The sequence below is a fragment of the Poecilia reticulata genome, chromosome 10 (assembly GCF_904066995.2).
Source record: "Poecilia reticulata chromosome 10, P_reticulata-male-v2, whole genome shotgun sequence".
NCBI lineage: Eukaryota > Metazoa > Chordata > Actinopteri > Cyprinodontiformes > Poeciliidae > Poecilia > Poecilia reticulata.
Window position 1 is genome coordinate 25,822,279 of NC_088839.1, and position 14,772 is coordinate 25,837,050.

At 39.7% G+C, this 14,772-nt stretch overlaps 1 protein-coding gene and 1 long non-coding RNA gene across 2 annotated transcripts in view; one reads left to right on the forward strand and one right to left on the reverse strand.

Annotated features, from left to right (window-relative positions):
* Positions 1–1,276: 1,276 nt before the first annotated feature.
* On the reverse strand, positions 1,277–6,403 carry gpr101 (G protein-coupled receptor 101). Its single transcript, XM_008420723.3, has one exon. It carries the CDS (start codon positions 4,335–4,337, stop codon positions 2,994–2,996), a length of 1,344 nt encoding a protein of 447 aa, XP_008418945.1. The 5' UTR covers positions 4,338–6,403; the 3' UTR covers positions 1,277–2,993.
* A 7,116-nt stretch (positions 6,404–13,519) lies between these two features.
* Positions 13,520–14,772, forward strand: part of LOC145553123 (uncharacterized) — a 124,141-nt gene continuing 122,888 nt past the window's right edge. The window contains exon 1 of the long non-coding RNA XR_014089341.1: positions 13,520–14,351. This is a non-coding gene — a long non-coding RNA (uncharacterized LOC145553123). The remainder of the gene's footprint in view (positions 14,352–14,772) is intronic.

Consider the following 14,772-nt stretch of genomic DNA (forward strand, 5'->3'; position numbering starts at 1 on the left):
TGTCTGTCCAGCATGGAATAATTGTATAACTTCAGCAAACTGATCAACCCTCAGATCAACGGGAAAGTCCAAAGGAAAGTTTCTAGATCCTCTGAACAACCAAAGATTTTAAGATTATCAATTCAAATAACTGTACCGAAGTGCAATTTGTTAAGATATGCCACCTTCTGGAACCGAACATTCACTTTTATGTGAAAAGAAATTGGTTAAGATTTTAAGGAACCACCAATGCTAAAGTGTGCCATGAAATGGAAATTGCTGGAACTCTGATCACATTTCCACAGACTGAGGAGAAAGAATAACGTTCGCCAAGATGGACACCTTCAAGATTGACTGAAATTTGCAGTTTAAAGCCAGGCGCCTTCTGGAATTTATGTTTAAATGAAACAAAAATGTTTTGAAGAGTCATGCTGAGGCGTCCGAACCTTCAAATCACTACACCACGTATAAGGCATGATGTTGATACCCCCTTTTTGGAACTACTGCTGAATTCTTCAAATTCATCCCAAATGAACAACCAGGCAGTTTACATCTGGACACAATAACACCTGACAGTTAAATAATCCCAAATGCACCTCAAAACTAGTTGTAGACTGCATAAAGCAAGCTAATCTTAAATTTGGCTTTTTGAAATCCTTGACCTTAAGTTTACTTAAGATTTGACTGCTATGCTGGGAAGTCGTTTTAGATAATCTCTGCCAATATTGACAAGAATACATGTCAAATATTCAACTGTCATTATTTCTGAAGGTTTTTGGTTGTGGGGCAATTAGCTTAATTTCAGGGAGATGTATGTGGATATTTTAACCTGTATTTAAATTCTTGTGTGGATTGGAGAAAATCCATGATAAATTCAAATATACTGCTCAAAAAAATAAATGGAACACTTACAATATAACTCCAAGTAAATGAAACTTCTGTGAAATCAAACTGTCCACTTAGGAAGCAACACTGATTGACCCGACGAGGGTCCCGTTGTCAATCAGTGTTGCTTCCTAAGTGGACAGTTTGATTTCACAGAAGTTTCATTTACTTGGAGTTATATTGTGTTGTTTAAGTGTTCCCTTTATTTTTTTGAGCAGTCTGATTTAAAAAAAAAAATTTAACGTGATGATTATGACATCCTAAAAAAAGCTGAAACGCATCGCTGCAAAGCTCGAATTAACATAGCATGCATCCCCAAATGAGTGTATGTAAATTTCTGACCCGAGGTACTTCTATTTGCGGCTTTAAAAATTCTTTCTAATTTTTCTTAAAGAGGTATCTTACACCTTTACATGTGCTTAATGGAATGTAAGACATCTGTTACATAAGCTCTGCTGGCGTGCTGCTTGTTTAAAAAAAACTGGTACACTGTTATATTTTTATCACACGTTGCTCCCTGTGTTGTGTGGTGTTAAAGAAAATACTCTCTCTCTAAAGAAAGGCTGACGCTAAAAAGGCAGTAAATACTGAGTCCAAATTTGACACACTGAAGAAGTAAAATCTTCAGGTTTTGCCAGAATAAACTAAAAACTGATGGGTGCGTGTATTTGTCCATGTTATTAACTAAAGGGAATCATAACCCTTCTGTGTTCTTTCGCTTACAGGCACAGTGAATCATTCTTTCTATTCTCCAAAAAGGCGCTTCAAGACTAAAAGAGGAGTTGCAGAAAATAAATATTTACAAGCTAAAAATTGAATTGATATGGGCACATCATTTTTCTTAGTCTGCAAGCAGCACCCTGAGTTGATATGGTGGAAATAAAGCTGTGCCCTCCAGCGTGTTTCACATAAAACACACTAAAGGAGAGGTCTTGCTAAGCTAACAATGAATTCAAGATATCATTGGTTTGTGTCAGAAAAAAGATGATATTTCGTTTTAGGGCAAGGTCTGGATTGATTAGTTAAAGTTGAAAAATGTTTTAAAGGTCCATTTTGAAATTCAAACATCAGTAATTACAATATTGGATACTTCTGATAATGGTTTTACAGACAGAACATGATGACAACAGCAAGTCTTGTACATACAATCTATGTTGTAACTTTTATAACTGCATTTACATATTAAAAAAACCCTCAGCTGGTTTTGATTCTCTTGACTGGATAAAACTTTCCCCCCATTGGAGAAGCTTAAAGGGATAGTTTGGGATTTCTGAGGTTAGGTTCTGATAATATCTTAACTGCAGTAGATAACTCACTTTATTTAATATAAATCCAGATTAGTTGGCTTAAAGATAATGGCTGCCCAAAGTGGTCTTCTGCCATCTTAAAATAAGTCCAGGCTCAAAATCTGAAAGCAGTTTTATGGAGCACCATTTTATAAACCTTTAAGCCATTGCCATCTACGCTATTAACACATGAGCTGTTGATTAGCTACACAGGAAACAGAGAAAATGACTGCAGTGCAGTTATTTTCTTGTACCAATAACATAAAATGTATAGTATCTCCTATACATTTCATGTTATTTAATGGTGACAATGTTTCTTTAGAATTTGTACACATAAAATAGAAGAAAATACAGTATTTAGCTAGTTACCACAACAACAAACTGCAAATCCAGTTGAGTTTTCCCAAATTACAACAAGAAAACATTTGGATGTGATGCCTTCACCCAGATCAGAGCTTCAACTTCCTATACAAATCAAACAGACTGTAAGCACCAGTTTCTGTGAAAATGACCACCCAATACCAACATTAGAGCAACTTAAAGGTTCATAAAACTGTATTTACATAAATGTTTTTGCCGTTTAAAGACAGTAGGAGTCTGCTGCAATCTAGAGAGTTACCTACTGCTATTTAAATATTATCTTTTTATTTTAAGGAAACCTAATTTCAAAAACCCTGCACTTTCCGTTTAAGACAAACCATCAAACGATCGATAAGTGAATGGTAATGTATTCAGTACCACTGCTTACAAGTTCAGCAGGCTAGATCCACATTTATCGCCTCCCATCCACAGAAACTCCTCACATAGGAATCGAGATTTCCTTTTTGATGATCGCAGTGCAGATCATGAGCTTTGCTGGCCGTGAACAGGAAGCTCTCTCTCGGAGCTGAAACTGGTAGAGGTGGTCTCTCTGCGGCTGTCTCTTGACTTCCTCTCACAAGTAGGAGAGGAGGACGTTGTGCACTCTTCCCAAGTCTGCATGGGGAAAACTCGAGCAGCCAGACTGGGGAGGTGAGGGTGAGCGTTGGGCTGTCCCTCCGTCGCGGTGAAGCAGCCCTCCACCGTGGAGCTGTGACGTGGACGACCCTGCTTGCAGAGCATCCCGTAAAGCAAAGCCAGGAACTCTTTTCTCACGCTGCGATGCATGTAGCCATAAATGTACGGATGAAGGCAGCACTGCAAGAAGAAGAGCACCAGGGCAGTGGAGGACAACCACGGGGGCACATTGGCTCTGGTGCTCATCGAAATGGTATTGAGAATGCTGTAGGGACCCATGCTGAAGATATATGAAGCCATGATGACAAACACTACACGAGCTGCCTTGCAGTGGTAGTGGAACCGTCTGTGTTTAACTCGTACAGGGTGTCTTCGGGCTGTGTAGGGGCCCTCAGGTGAACTCGCCTGCTGGGGTAAAGAAAGCTGCTGCGGACTGGTGGGGCCCTGAAATTCCTGCTGGCACGGCTGGGAGTAGGATTGCGTCTGAATGGGATGCACTAACGCATTCTGTCTCCTAGCAGCTCTAAACACCATCCAGTAGCATCCAAGCATGATTAGCACTGGGAGCCAAAAGGAAAAGGTGAACACCACAGCAGAGTAGGACAAGCTGGAGGACCACACCACTGTGCAGACCTTGTAACGGCGGTCAAAATCTATGGAGCCCCAGCCGTAGAGAGGGGGTGTGCTCTGCAAGACGCTCAGCACCCAGGTGGCGACGATCAGGTTGGTGCCTAAGTGTGGGGTCATGCGGGTCGGATAAGATAGAGGGTGGATAATGGCCAGGTAGCGATCCACTGAGACAACAATGATGGTGTTGACTCCGGCGAATGCAAAAAGGTGCATGAGCACCACCAGAGCCTGGCACAGCCGAGCATCCAGCGGCCACACACCCGGCAAGGCAGCCGCAATGGCAAACGGCATGACTAAGACAGTCTGGAGGAGGTCCGCCAGGAGCAGGTTGAGGACAAAGCGGTTGGCGACGTGAAGGAGCTGAGGCTTCCTTTGGAAAACCAGGAGAACGACCACATTCCCAAACAAAGAGAGGCACACAATCACAGATATGAGCACCACCCTCACCACACTGTCAGCCAAGGAGGACCAGACTGGGTCCTGACTGGACAGCGTGAAGCCATACTCCAGGGGATCATCAGTGAAATTGGAGCCCAAACCAGGTGCCTGGGAGGATGACATCTTCCGGCTGGCACCCAGCAGAGTGTTGACACAAAGTCAGGTCAGTCCCATACTGATCATCACCTAACACCAGCCCATCTGCTGCTGTGCTATTCCTTCTTCAATGGGTTTCAATACACATTATCTCACATTATTGTTTTTAAACCTATTTCATCCAAAGTGACAACATCACCCGCAAGGCGTGAAAGCTGCCCACGCGAGTTATCCACGAGCAGATGAAGATAACCCACACTGATTCGCCGCTCATGGCGACCGGTGATTAATCCCCGAAGGCTTCACCCGACAAAAAAAAACAGGCCGCTTCTTCTTCATTTTCGTCTCCTTCTCCTCCTTCCCGCAGCCGACATCTGCAGAATGAAAAATGGAATTTGGCGACAGCAGATGCCACCGTCCCAGCCTCCAGCGGACAGAAAATATCACCAGCCGCTAATCTGTTACTGATGCATGAAAAGCGTTGAGATGATCAGCGAGGCGATAATTTGCCTGATGATGCCGCCTCCTCTGCGCCGCGCTCGGTTTCCATCCCTGCCTCGGCTCCAGTCATCGGCGGCGTGTCTTCACCCAGCGGGGGGTCTCTCATCCAGACGGGCAGATCTTCTCCGCCGCGGCTCTTTTCAAGGCGGATCGTTTATTATTTTTATCTGCTTCGATTCCTCCTTAGCAGTGTTAGGCTGCTTATAGTCGGATCTTGTCTCCGAGGTGTCAGAATGAAGAAGAAGAAGAAGAAGAAAAAGAAGAAAAAAAAAACAGGACACCTGTACAGAAATCTCTCCCCCGCCGCCGCTGCTGGATGTCGACACCAACCCCCCTTTCCTCCTCTTCTCCCCCCACTGTTGTCATGAATGTGAGCGCGTTTCAGCATCTGCAAGGCGTATTTTATCCATCATAGAAGCACAAGAGTTAATTGTGTTATCTTGAAGAATTCATGTCCGTTTTTATAATGAAAGGGAACATTTTAATGAAATAAAATATGGTACCTGTTATGGCTAAAAAGCAAACAAACAAGAAAGCAAAAACAAAGCAGGACTTCGATTTTCACGTCACAAATATAACTGTGTTTTATTGAGATGAGGTGCACAAGGAAGGAAACGTACACACGTTTTTCAAATGTGTATAATACAGTTACAAATCTGAAAAGTGTGGCATGCACTTGTAGTCAACCCCCCTTGGTCAACACAATGGCTGCATGTACTTTCTGAACCACCAAGCTTGTTGACTGATGGAGAAATTGATGCCAAAGGAGCCCCGACCAAGAGCTGTGGTACAGAACGTTTCAGTAGGCTGACAATTTCTACATTCAAATCTTCTATCATTTTCAACAATATTCTAATTAATTGTGATGCACAAAAGCTTGAAGAGAAAATTAGACTTATAAATATAGAATTTCAAATTTCATCAGCTATAAATTGAAACATTATCAAGAAATTATCAAGAAATTATCAATTGTTCTGTTGATCAGGGGCTGATCTAAACCATCGTCTATTTCAGTTTTTATTTATTTTTTTGCTCTTAAGATCCATCATAGGATCCAGGAAGCATAATTCAGAAAACATTGAGATTTTATTGTGCATAATTATAAGTATTTTTCAGTAGCCAAAAGTTTTGTATTTGTAAAAACCGACTTGGTCTTACACTGTATGTAACTTTCAATTTTTTTTCTGAGAAGCTGAATTTTGGATTTTTATTAGCTATGAGCTGCAATCATCAACATTTGCTGAAATAAATAATTAAAATACTAAAGCTACTTTTACATTTTGAATGAAATGACAACAAACAAACTTAACTGTTGTTCTGATTCTTTGAGCTACACCAGTGTTTGAAGAAGAAAAGGAAAACCTTAAATCTTCCCTCTGAAGACTTTGTTTACCTTTGTGCTCTTTAACTTGGCATCATAATAAAATGTAGCCTAATTCGTCAAGCTCGATATGTACCTACGACTGAGGTTTTAGCCTCATAGACTGAAAACGAAATAAAAAATCTCGGAGACGTTGAGTGACTGGTGGTGCGTTGGGTTAGTTCAGATCCAAAAACCAAAACATTCAAGCTTGTATTTGAATCTGGGTGCATATTTATGTGCGTCTCTATTTTTACTGAGGTAAACAAAAAAAATTTGCTTCAACATTTCAGTCTTTGTTGGTTGGAAAAGAGAGGCTTCATTAAAATGCGCAGAAAACAAAAGCCGTTCCTCATTGTGCAATCCAATTAGTCTGTGGCTTACATGGCCTACTAATCAACACTAGTAATTAGCCATTTTATTTCAAGTCTGTGCTCCATCCAAGCTATCAAAAAGCCCTTTGATGTGACTCTCCAACACCCTGTGTTGTAGATTTAGATTGCAAATGAAATGCTGGTGACCATAAAGCGGTGGGGAGATGTTTCCCTGTTCCCATGTTGAATGGCCTGCGGTTCAAAGGGAGACCCAGAGGCCTTCTGTCTCGTGGGATTATTAGCCCCTATGAATGCTCACAGTGTCCCCTAGAACTGATGCCATTGCCTCCAGGTCATTTTCACCAACAGCTATGAGCTAAAGAAGTTGAACAGACGATTGAAAGGAGGGATCAGCATTGCAGCTTGGTTGGTAGGGCATTACATTTCCCTCTTTTTTCTTTTTTTCTCTTTTTTGAATTTCCACATGTAACAACATGATAATCTTCAATTATTTCATGTCTTTTTCTGAAAGGACAAAAATGTATAAATCAAAGAATGTACTGGTTTGCTTCTGCTGGAAAAAAAACGAATTCAAGGTGATTTTTATAGAAATGTTAATTTAATATTTGATTAATTTAATATTTGATTAAATTACCGTATCTAAAATGCAAATCTTTGACCAGCAGGGGGCAGAAAAAGCAACAAAACATCTAGTATGCAATGTTCAGTTCACGTCACAAAGAGCCTACTGACAAGACTGCAAGTTTCCCCTGGCCATTAATTTTTTAATGCAACGATATATTAAATACTTGACTTCCTTTTTGTGTCATTCTTTTGCATTACAATCACAAACTTTGCTGTAGGAGTAAATTTTACACGACCTTTTGAAAAACTACTAATCTGAAAAGTGTGGCAAAGATCTGAGTTCAGCCTCCATTTCCTCAAAGAGGAATAGTAGTAAAGTATAATTGAATGTGTAAATATACTTTACTACTGATCTTCTTTTTGTTTTAAATTTATTTTATTTGTTTATAGTGTTTTTTGTTTTGATGTCTTATTAAAACCAAAAATACTTTATTGAACTTTATGTTGAAGAAAGTCAAACTCAAATAAATCCCCTGCAACCAACTACATTCAGAGATCACCGTGTTTGTAAATAGAACCTAATGGAACTTGATTTAATCTCAATAATGATTAAAACTGCTCTATGAAGACCTTAGAGGAATATTAAGGAACTCACAGCTTCATGAAGACCAAGCAACACAGATGGGTCAGGGATAACTTTAGTAAAGATTAAGCAAAGTTAGTTTATAAAACGACACCCCACAGACCAATGTTCCATCGTCTGAAAATTAAATACGTAATTTACAACTGCAAAAATCTAGCAAGGCTACACCGTTCAAGTATTTTATTTATTTATTTTTTGCACTTCATTAGTCTGTCCTTTATGGCAAAAAAACCAAGTAATAGAGAGAAAACAAGCCCCGTTTAAAATGGTGTCCGGCAACTTTTACACGTGTCTCCGCTTCAGCACATCTGAGTCAAATGATAAGGCTGTTGGCGACATGCTGGACAACTTGACTGCCTGCATTGATTCAGCTGAGGTTCCAAACCTCTGACCTAAAACATGCGGCGCAGTGTGCCTTGAGGACCAGGGATGGGAAACGCTTGGATGAACTCATGGTTGTGTGGCAGAATGACCCGTTCACCTTACTGACCTCAAGTTATTCTACAGAGAAGAAAATGTAACTCTGGTAGAGACATACAGCTTTAATTGACATGAGAAGTTCTTCAATGTATTGATTAATGCGACTGAACAAAAGTGCACATCTAAGTCCTTTTATTTCAACTTCACAATTATGCTGTGCTTTGTGTTAATCACATGAAATCCTATTATACATATTAAAATCTGTGATTTCAACTCAACAAAGGGTGACAAAGTTGGAATCAGCTCAGGTTTCATAACAAGGTCTGCATTTCACTTCTGCATGTGTGCAAACTATGATTATATTTATGTAACGTGCAGTTATAGTCAATACACTCTGTCCCACAATATTAAGCCAATCTGTTAACAAGTATTATTCCAGATTTGACCATTATATCAATAGTTTTCATTAAATATTTTTATAATACTTTATCAGAATGTTTCAGTCAATAGCCTATGGATTTAATTGTCTTATATATCAATAGAAATCCAATATTTGGTATTTATGCAGGACTAAAAGAGGCTTAGATGATCCATGTTTGGTTATACTTCAAAGTTTATCAGAATTCAATGCACTCGTGCAGCTTATTTGAGAAATTGAGTGATTTGAAAACAGAGCAGAGGTAAACACATGTCAAAATACTCCTAAAATAGATCAGGAAATTGGAGAGCAGAAACAGAGAAACAAACAATAAATACTGTGCCATTTTGGCATTGCACATGAGGATTTAGAGTAAGGTGTGAGCACATGCAGTACAGGAGAATGATAAAAAAAATGACAAAATAGAAAACATTTGAACAAAAATAATACAACAAAAGCTTGGAAACATGTGATGTTGGAAAATAAAGAAAACACCATGTAAAGTGTTATGGGACGGAGCTCATACATGAATAAAATACACATATGGGTCAGCAGTAGAAAAATAATTCCCCACTGTAAAATTACCAAGAACGTTCATGTCTTTGAAATGCAAACAAGCTCAAGTCTGGAAAGAAAATTGGCTCAGCAACTCTTCTGTGAGTAAAACAGGTTCTTGCTGCTTTTATAGAGGCAAGTTGAAACTCCACCATGCACAAAGCACATATAATCAAAATCCAGAAACCTTGCCTAATCTAACTTTAAGCTTATTTAAGACGGACTGAGGCAAAGTGAAGGACTTTTCAGTCAGCCACTTCCTCCACATTGGTGCTGAAAGCGAAGGTGATGCAATGCAGTGGTAAACACCGTCCCGGGCTATGCTAACAAACATGCTGTAAACACGCATTAACATTGAAGTGAAATGTTTGGAATGATTCAGTGATGAAACACTAAAACTGACCATGGACAGGCTTATGGACACACAAATGTAAACACTCCACCATTTTGACCTACACTGCTGAGAAAGTCTTCAGGTCACATTACATTTAATTAAATAATGTTTTATTTCACAGTCTGTGCTCTTGAGATGAAACATGTAATGATTATAAAGCTGTTGTGATGCAAGTTCTTAGAAAAAACACATTTAGGGAATTTTAAAGGAGTGCACGTCAAAAAGTACTAATTTTCTCTTGCTAATGTTCAAAACTCAGCTAACAGAATGCAATGTTGTCTTTTCCCCTCTGCTTAGAATTTTCCAGGACTCTTGATATTTTTTTATTTTCTCTCTTTGAAAAGTAAACAAATGCTTAAAAAGAAAGTAGAAACTGTTAAATTTTCCCAAACTGCTATTTGGGAAAATCTAAACTCTCTGACTTTTGTGTGCTGAGTTAGAGGTCAGAAGATGGAGAGCTAGACATGAAGAACGATGATGAACTGACCATCAAGGACCAGGAAGTTGTGGCCAGTGCAGCCATTTTCTAAACGCGCCTATTCTTGTACGGTCTCTAACTACGGCTGCCATTGGCTGCTGGATCGCCAGCCCATCACAGGTCAACATAGGACCGGTACCCACACATGCATACAGCTTATAGAGATCAAGTAACCAAAAATGAATGTTTTCATGCATTAATGTACAAATGACATGCAGAAAAACATCTAATTTGATCTATTTATGATTACTGTATGTATTTGGGAAGGTTTGTCGATAAAGCAGACTTAACTTGGGGCTAAAGATAAACAAAGATGGCATTACATGTGGTTTTGTCATGTTACTTCCTCAAGCTTCAGAGTGTTTTATTGAGACTGAATGTAACAGTAACATCACAGCAATGTTTATAATTATGAAATGGGGGAAATATGGTACTCATTTTCCAAACCTTTCTACAAAGAACAATCTGAAAAGTGTGATTTGTGTTTGGCTCCTGGACTTTGACTCCTCTCCAAAAATATAATCTAATTGGTAAATAGAGCCTGCCTGTGTTCAAAGTCGGTGGAAATACTGCTGTCTTTGAAGATAAAGCTGTGCAAAAGTTTAAAACAGGGTTATGTTTTAAAACAATGCAACGCTTCACAAATCTGGGCTTTACAGAATAGCTATTGTTAAAGTTATGTAATAAGACATAATATTTGCAGTTTGCCACAAGCCACAGGACCCAGCAATCATGTGAAAGAAGGCGCTCTGGTCAGATGAGACCAAATCAAAGCTTTTTGACCATCGAGTATATTTGATCCACAAAATTCACTCCACATTATTCTATCTGGATGCTTTCATTTTGATGCATGGACAGGGAAACTTGTCAGAGTGGATGGAAGATGGACGGATCAAAAATACAGACAGATCCGGAAAGAAAACATATGAGATTAAGGAGATGTTTTATGTTGGACAATAAACCTAAACATACAGCCAGAATCGCAACAGGATGGTTCAGATCAGGAGTTCCCAAACTTTTTCATCCCCCCAAACAGTATTAACTTCTGGCTGGAAGTTACCAAATATTCAGAGAAATGTCAACTTTTCAAATGTTTTTCCTCACTATTACTCACTATTCAATAATTATTACATTTGTTTAGTATAAACGTTGCCTCATAGCTCCTGATTTCAGTTGACCATTAATTCTGTAGAGGAAATTTTTTATCAAGTGAAATATTATGGCTGATGTTTCTGTCATAATATAAAACTTGTTAAAATGTTCCACCACAGTCCTCTCTTTTTTATAGTAATTATTGAAAAACAGATTAGATTTTGTACAAAATAAATAATTTAAAATATGTGATTAAAAAAAATTTCTGTGGATTTTTAAAAATTTAACTTTTGCATTTTTTCCCCCCTCATCTTCCCTCCAATTTTCTGAAGCTCCCCTAACGCCCCCTGGTGGCCTCCATTTAGAAAAACACTGGTTCAGACGGGGGGTCCTCATATCCAGGCCTCCAGGGCCAGAGTCCTGCCAGTTTTAAATGTGTCTCTGCTCCAACATGGCTCAACCAAACGGCTGAATTACCTCCTCAATATGCAGTCGGGTTCTCCAGAGGCCTGCTAATAACCTCATTATTTGGCTCACCCCTGGTTTAGATCGTGGGTGTCCGGCTCCAGTCCTGCCAGCTTTAGCTGTGTCTCTGCGCAGCTGATTCAAATGGTTCAAAATGACTCCTCAGCATGCCAAAGTTCTGCAGAGGTTTTCCAATGAACCATCACTTGATTCAGGTGTGTTGATCCAGGGAAAGAATTGAAACATTCAAGATGCTGGCGCTTGAAGACGGACTGTGGGCATCACTGGTTTAGATCAAAACAGGTTTATGTGTGAATGGAGGTTACGCAGTGGAGCAGCTGGGAGCTCTGGTTTCTTTTAGCAAGAAGGTACTGAGCTTCAAATCCTGGAGTCTTTCTGTAATACTTTGAGTTGGTCTCTGTAGTGGTAGTGCAGTAAAGCAATATGCAGATGACTTTGTAAATATCTTTATATTTTACTTTTCACAGGAAGATTTTCACTGATAAATTAAAAAATGTATTCATTAAAATAATAAAAAAATGTTAGGTAAAGCAGAAAAAAGCTGTTTGGTTCAATTTTAACTGCATAAAATCAATAAACCTTTTTTTAAGCATTCCAATTCATAGATGTTGCCTAAATACAGCAAACATTTTTAAAGATAGTTGTCTATCTCTGATAGTTAGTTAGCTTGTTGTTGTTGTTGTTGTGGAGAACATTCTAGAAGTTTCTTTTCTAGATCCAGAAAGCAGTTAACTCAAAAATAACAGGAAAGATTAGCATTTCTTAAGGCAGCTATTGCATGATTCTTTTATCTACCATCATTTACAGATCCTGTTTCTACAAAAATCAGATTACTTCATCACGCATAGTTTACAATCGAACAGGAATAAACAAAAATCGCAATTTATTTTTGCATTTTGAATTAAAAATGACTTTGGCCTGTGAAGTACTTCAAATCTGCAAAAAAGCTTGGAAAAGGAATGGCACATGTTCACAAAAATTAAAAGCAGGGACAACCGATCTCATGTTTAATGCATTTTGCAACATCAGAACTTCTTTTCCTTCTTTACGCAGTGCAACATGTTTAGTGTGTGAATGCGTCCCTTCTTGTCTCTGGAATTTGGCACGTTCCCATCCCCGGCGGACGGCGTCAAACTGAACCACATCCACACACATGAATGAGAAACGCATGGCTGTGGTGGTCAGCTGCACAAGGCAAAAACCTCTGTAAACAAACAGATGACAAACAGATTGAGAGCAACCATCACGGCGCTGTTCTCTAAAGAAAGCCTTTCATTTTATTGCACAATAGCAGTTGTCTCCGAAGCCCAAACAGTTTAGAAGTAATTACCAGTGTTTTCCCCAGAAGGTGATTACTTTGCCACACTTGGCAGCCATTGTCACCGTCCGTGCACCACACTCATCAGCCCCACAAAAGGGGGAGAAGTGCTCGATTGATGATGAGCCTTCTGTGGTTTTGGGGAGAATTTAAAAGTACTTGTATGCAGCTCTTTCAGGAGATTAACTTGCAATAAGGGCTACCTGCCACGGACACATTCCCTGCATTCATAGTGCTGGCACAAAGACGTTTTAAGAGGGGCACAGCTGCATGAAAGCAATTGGTGAATGGGGATAATAGTCACAAAAGACAACAAACCTCAAGTGTAAAGAAATAAAGTGTTTTTTAAGATCGGAGGTTTCCATTCAATGCCCAGACCATTCCTTCTTTTGACCATTGAGGATCCGGCCACTCCATCACCCAAAGCCTCAATCTAATTATTTTAGGACAAGACATGTTATGGTGCAAAGTGGCAATGAGAGAGTACTCCGGAGCAAAGAGCGTTTTAGTTCAACCTCTCTATTTGACAGATTCCCCTTCAAATGGACGTCACACACCAGTTGACTGGCACAATCAGGAGGCTCCCAGTGAGTCCTGCCGGGGCCCCCTTTTTTTTGGCCGCGGTCAACAGCACGTAAATTGGGCACACTTGACAATATACAAGTAAATGTAGAAATAGATATAAGCAAATGACTTATTCACTGTGTGTGTTTTTGTAGAGGAAGAGGGGCTGTGTAAGAGAGGCTGAGGTTTATTTTTTTTTCCTCCTCTCTCTCCTTGCTCTGTAAATTGTGGAAATCTTCAAAGGCAGATTAGACCACAGCCACGGGGGCCCAGTCCTGATTCCATTCATTAAGCAGAGAGAGAGAGGCAGACTGCATGAGTCCTTGCTTGCCTAAATGTGAAAATTGCTCATGCCATTATTTCAGATGAGAAAGTGGGAACTGAATGGATTTGCTTTAATATAACAGACATGGGATACCACATACAGAGAGTCGGAGGGGGGGCCAGACTTCTTTGCTTTTTGCTCACACAGTGGAAAGGCCCTGACAGGTGTGCTTTTGTATGCGTATGTCTATGTAAGGGTGAGGCAGATTGTGTGAGTGTGTGTGATGTGAACGTGAGCACACCCAGACACAAGGTGCATATGTGTGTGTGTGTGTGGGTGTGTTAAGTGTTTTCCACGTTGTGCCGCCACTCCCTGGTGCAGAGACGGGCCTTCTCACTCTCCTTCCTGGTCTGGTCGTAGTGAAGGCCCGGACTGAGAGCTGACCAGCACAAAAAGCAGCTCGGTTAATGCTGATGATGTGATGGAGGAAGAGAGCGAGCAAGCAGGAGAGAGAATGTGTGGAGGGAAAAAAAAAAAACATCCGCTGCCAGCTGATGGAGAGGAGAGCACCTTAATTGAGTTCAACTGCAATTTGTTCTTGGATTCGCTCAAAATCTTGCAGGATCCAGCGTTCCCCTCGGCTCTGTGGTAAGAATATTTAAATCAGCGTCTTTTATTCTTAAAGTCAGTGAATGTTAACAAGTCTGCAAGTTCAGTTCGATCATCTCCTGCTTATATCTTCCTAATTTAAATCTTTAAAGTGGATGTTTTACTTTGCCACAGAGAACGCCAGGGTCAGTGAGTTGAGTGACATTAAAGGTCGGAGGTCATCTCAGCTGTTTCAATGATCAAAGACAAGTGAATGAAAGCTAAATCTAAACAGCTTCACTTATTTTGATAAAAGCATGGAAAATGTGACATTTGCACATTTGCTTCCTAAAAAATGTCATTCTTTGCTTTTAGACCAAACCTTCTTTAACTTTTTATATTGAGTACCACCTAATTAAATACCAATAAATCTAAGTACTGCCATATTTGACAGGTGATACAACAGGATTTAAACTTTTTT

Excerpts from the sequence above, each read along its gene's own strand:
- gpr101 (XM_008420723.3), bottom strand. The coding sequence starts at position 4,337 with ATGTCATCCTCCCAGGCACCTGGTTTGGGCTCCAATTTCACTGATGAT.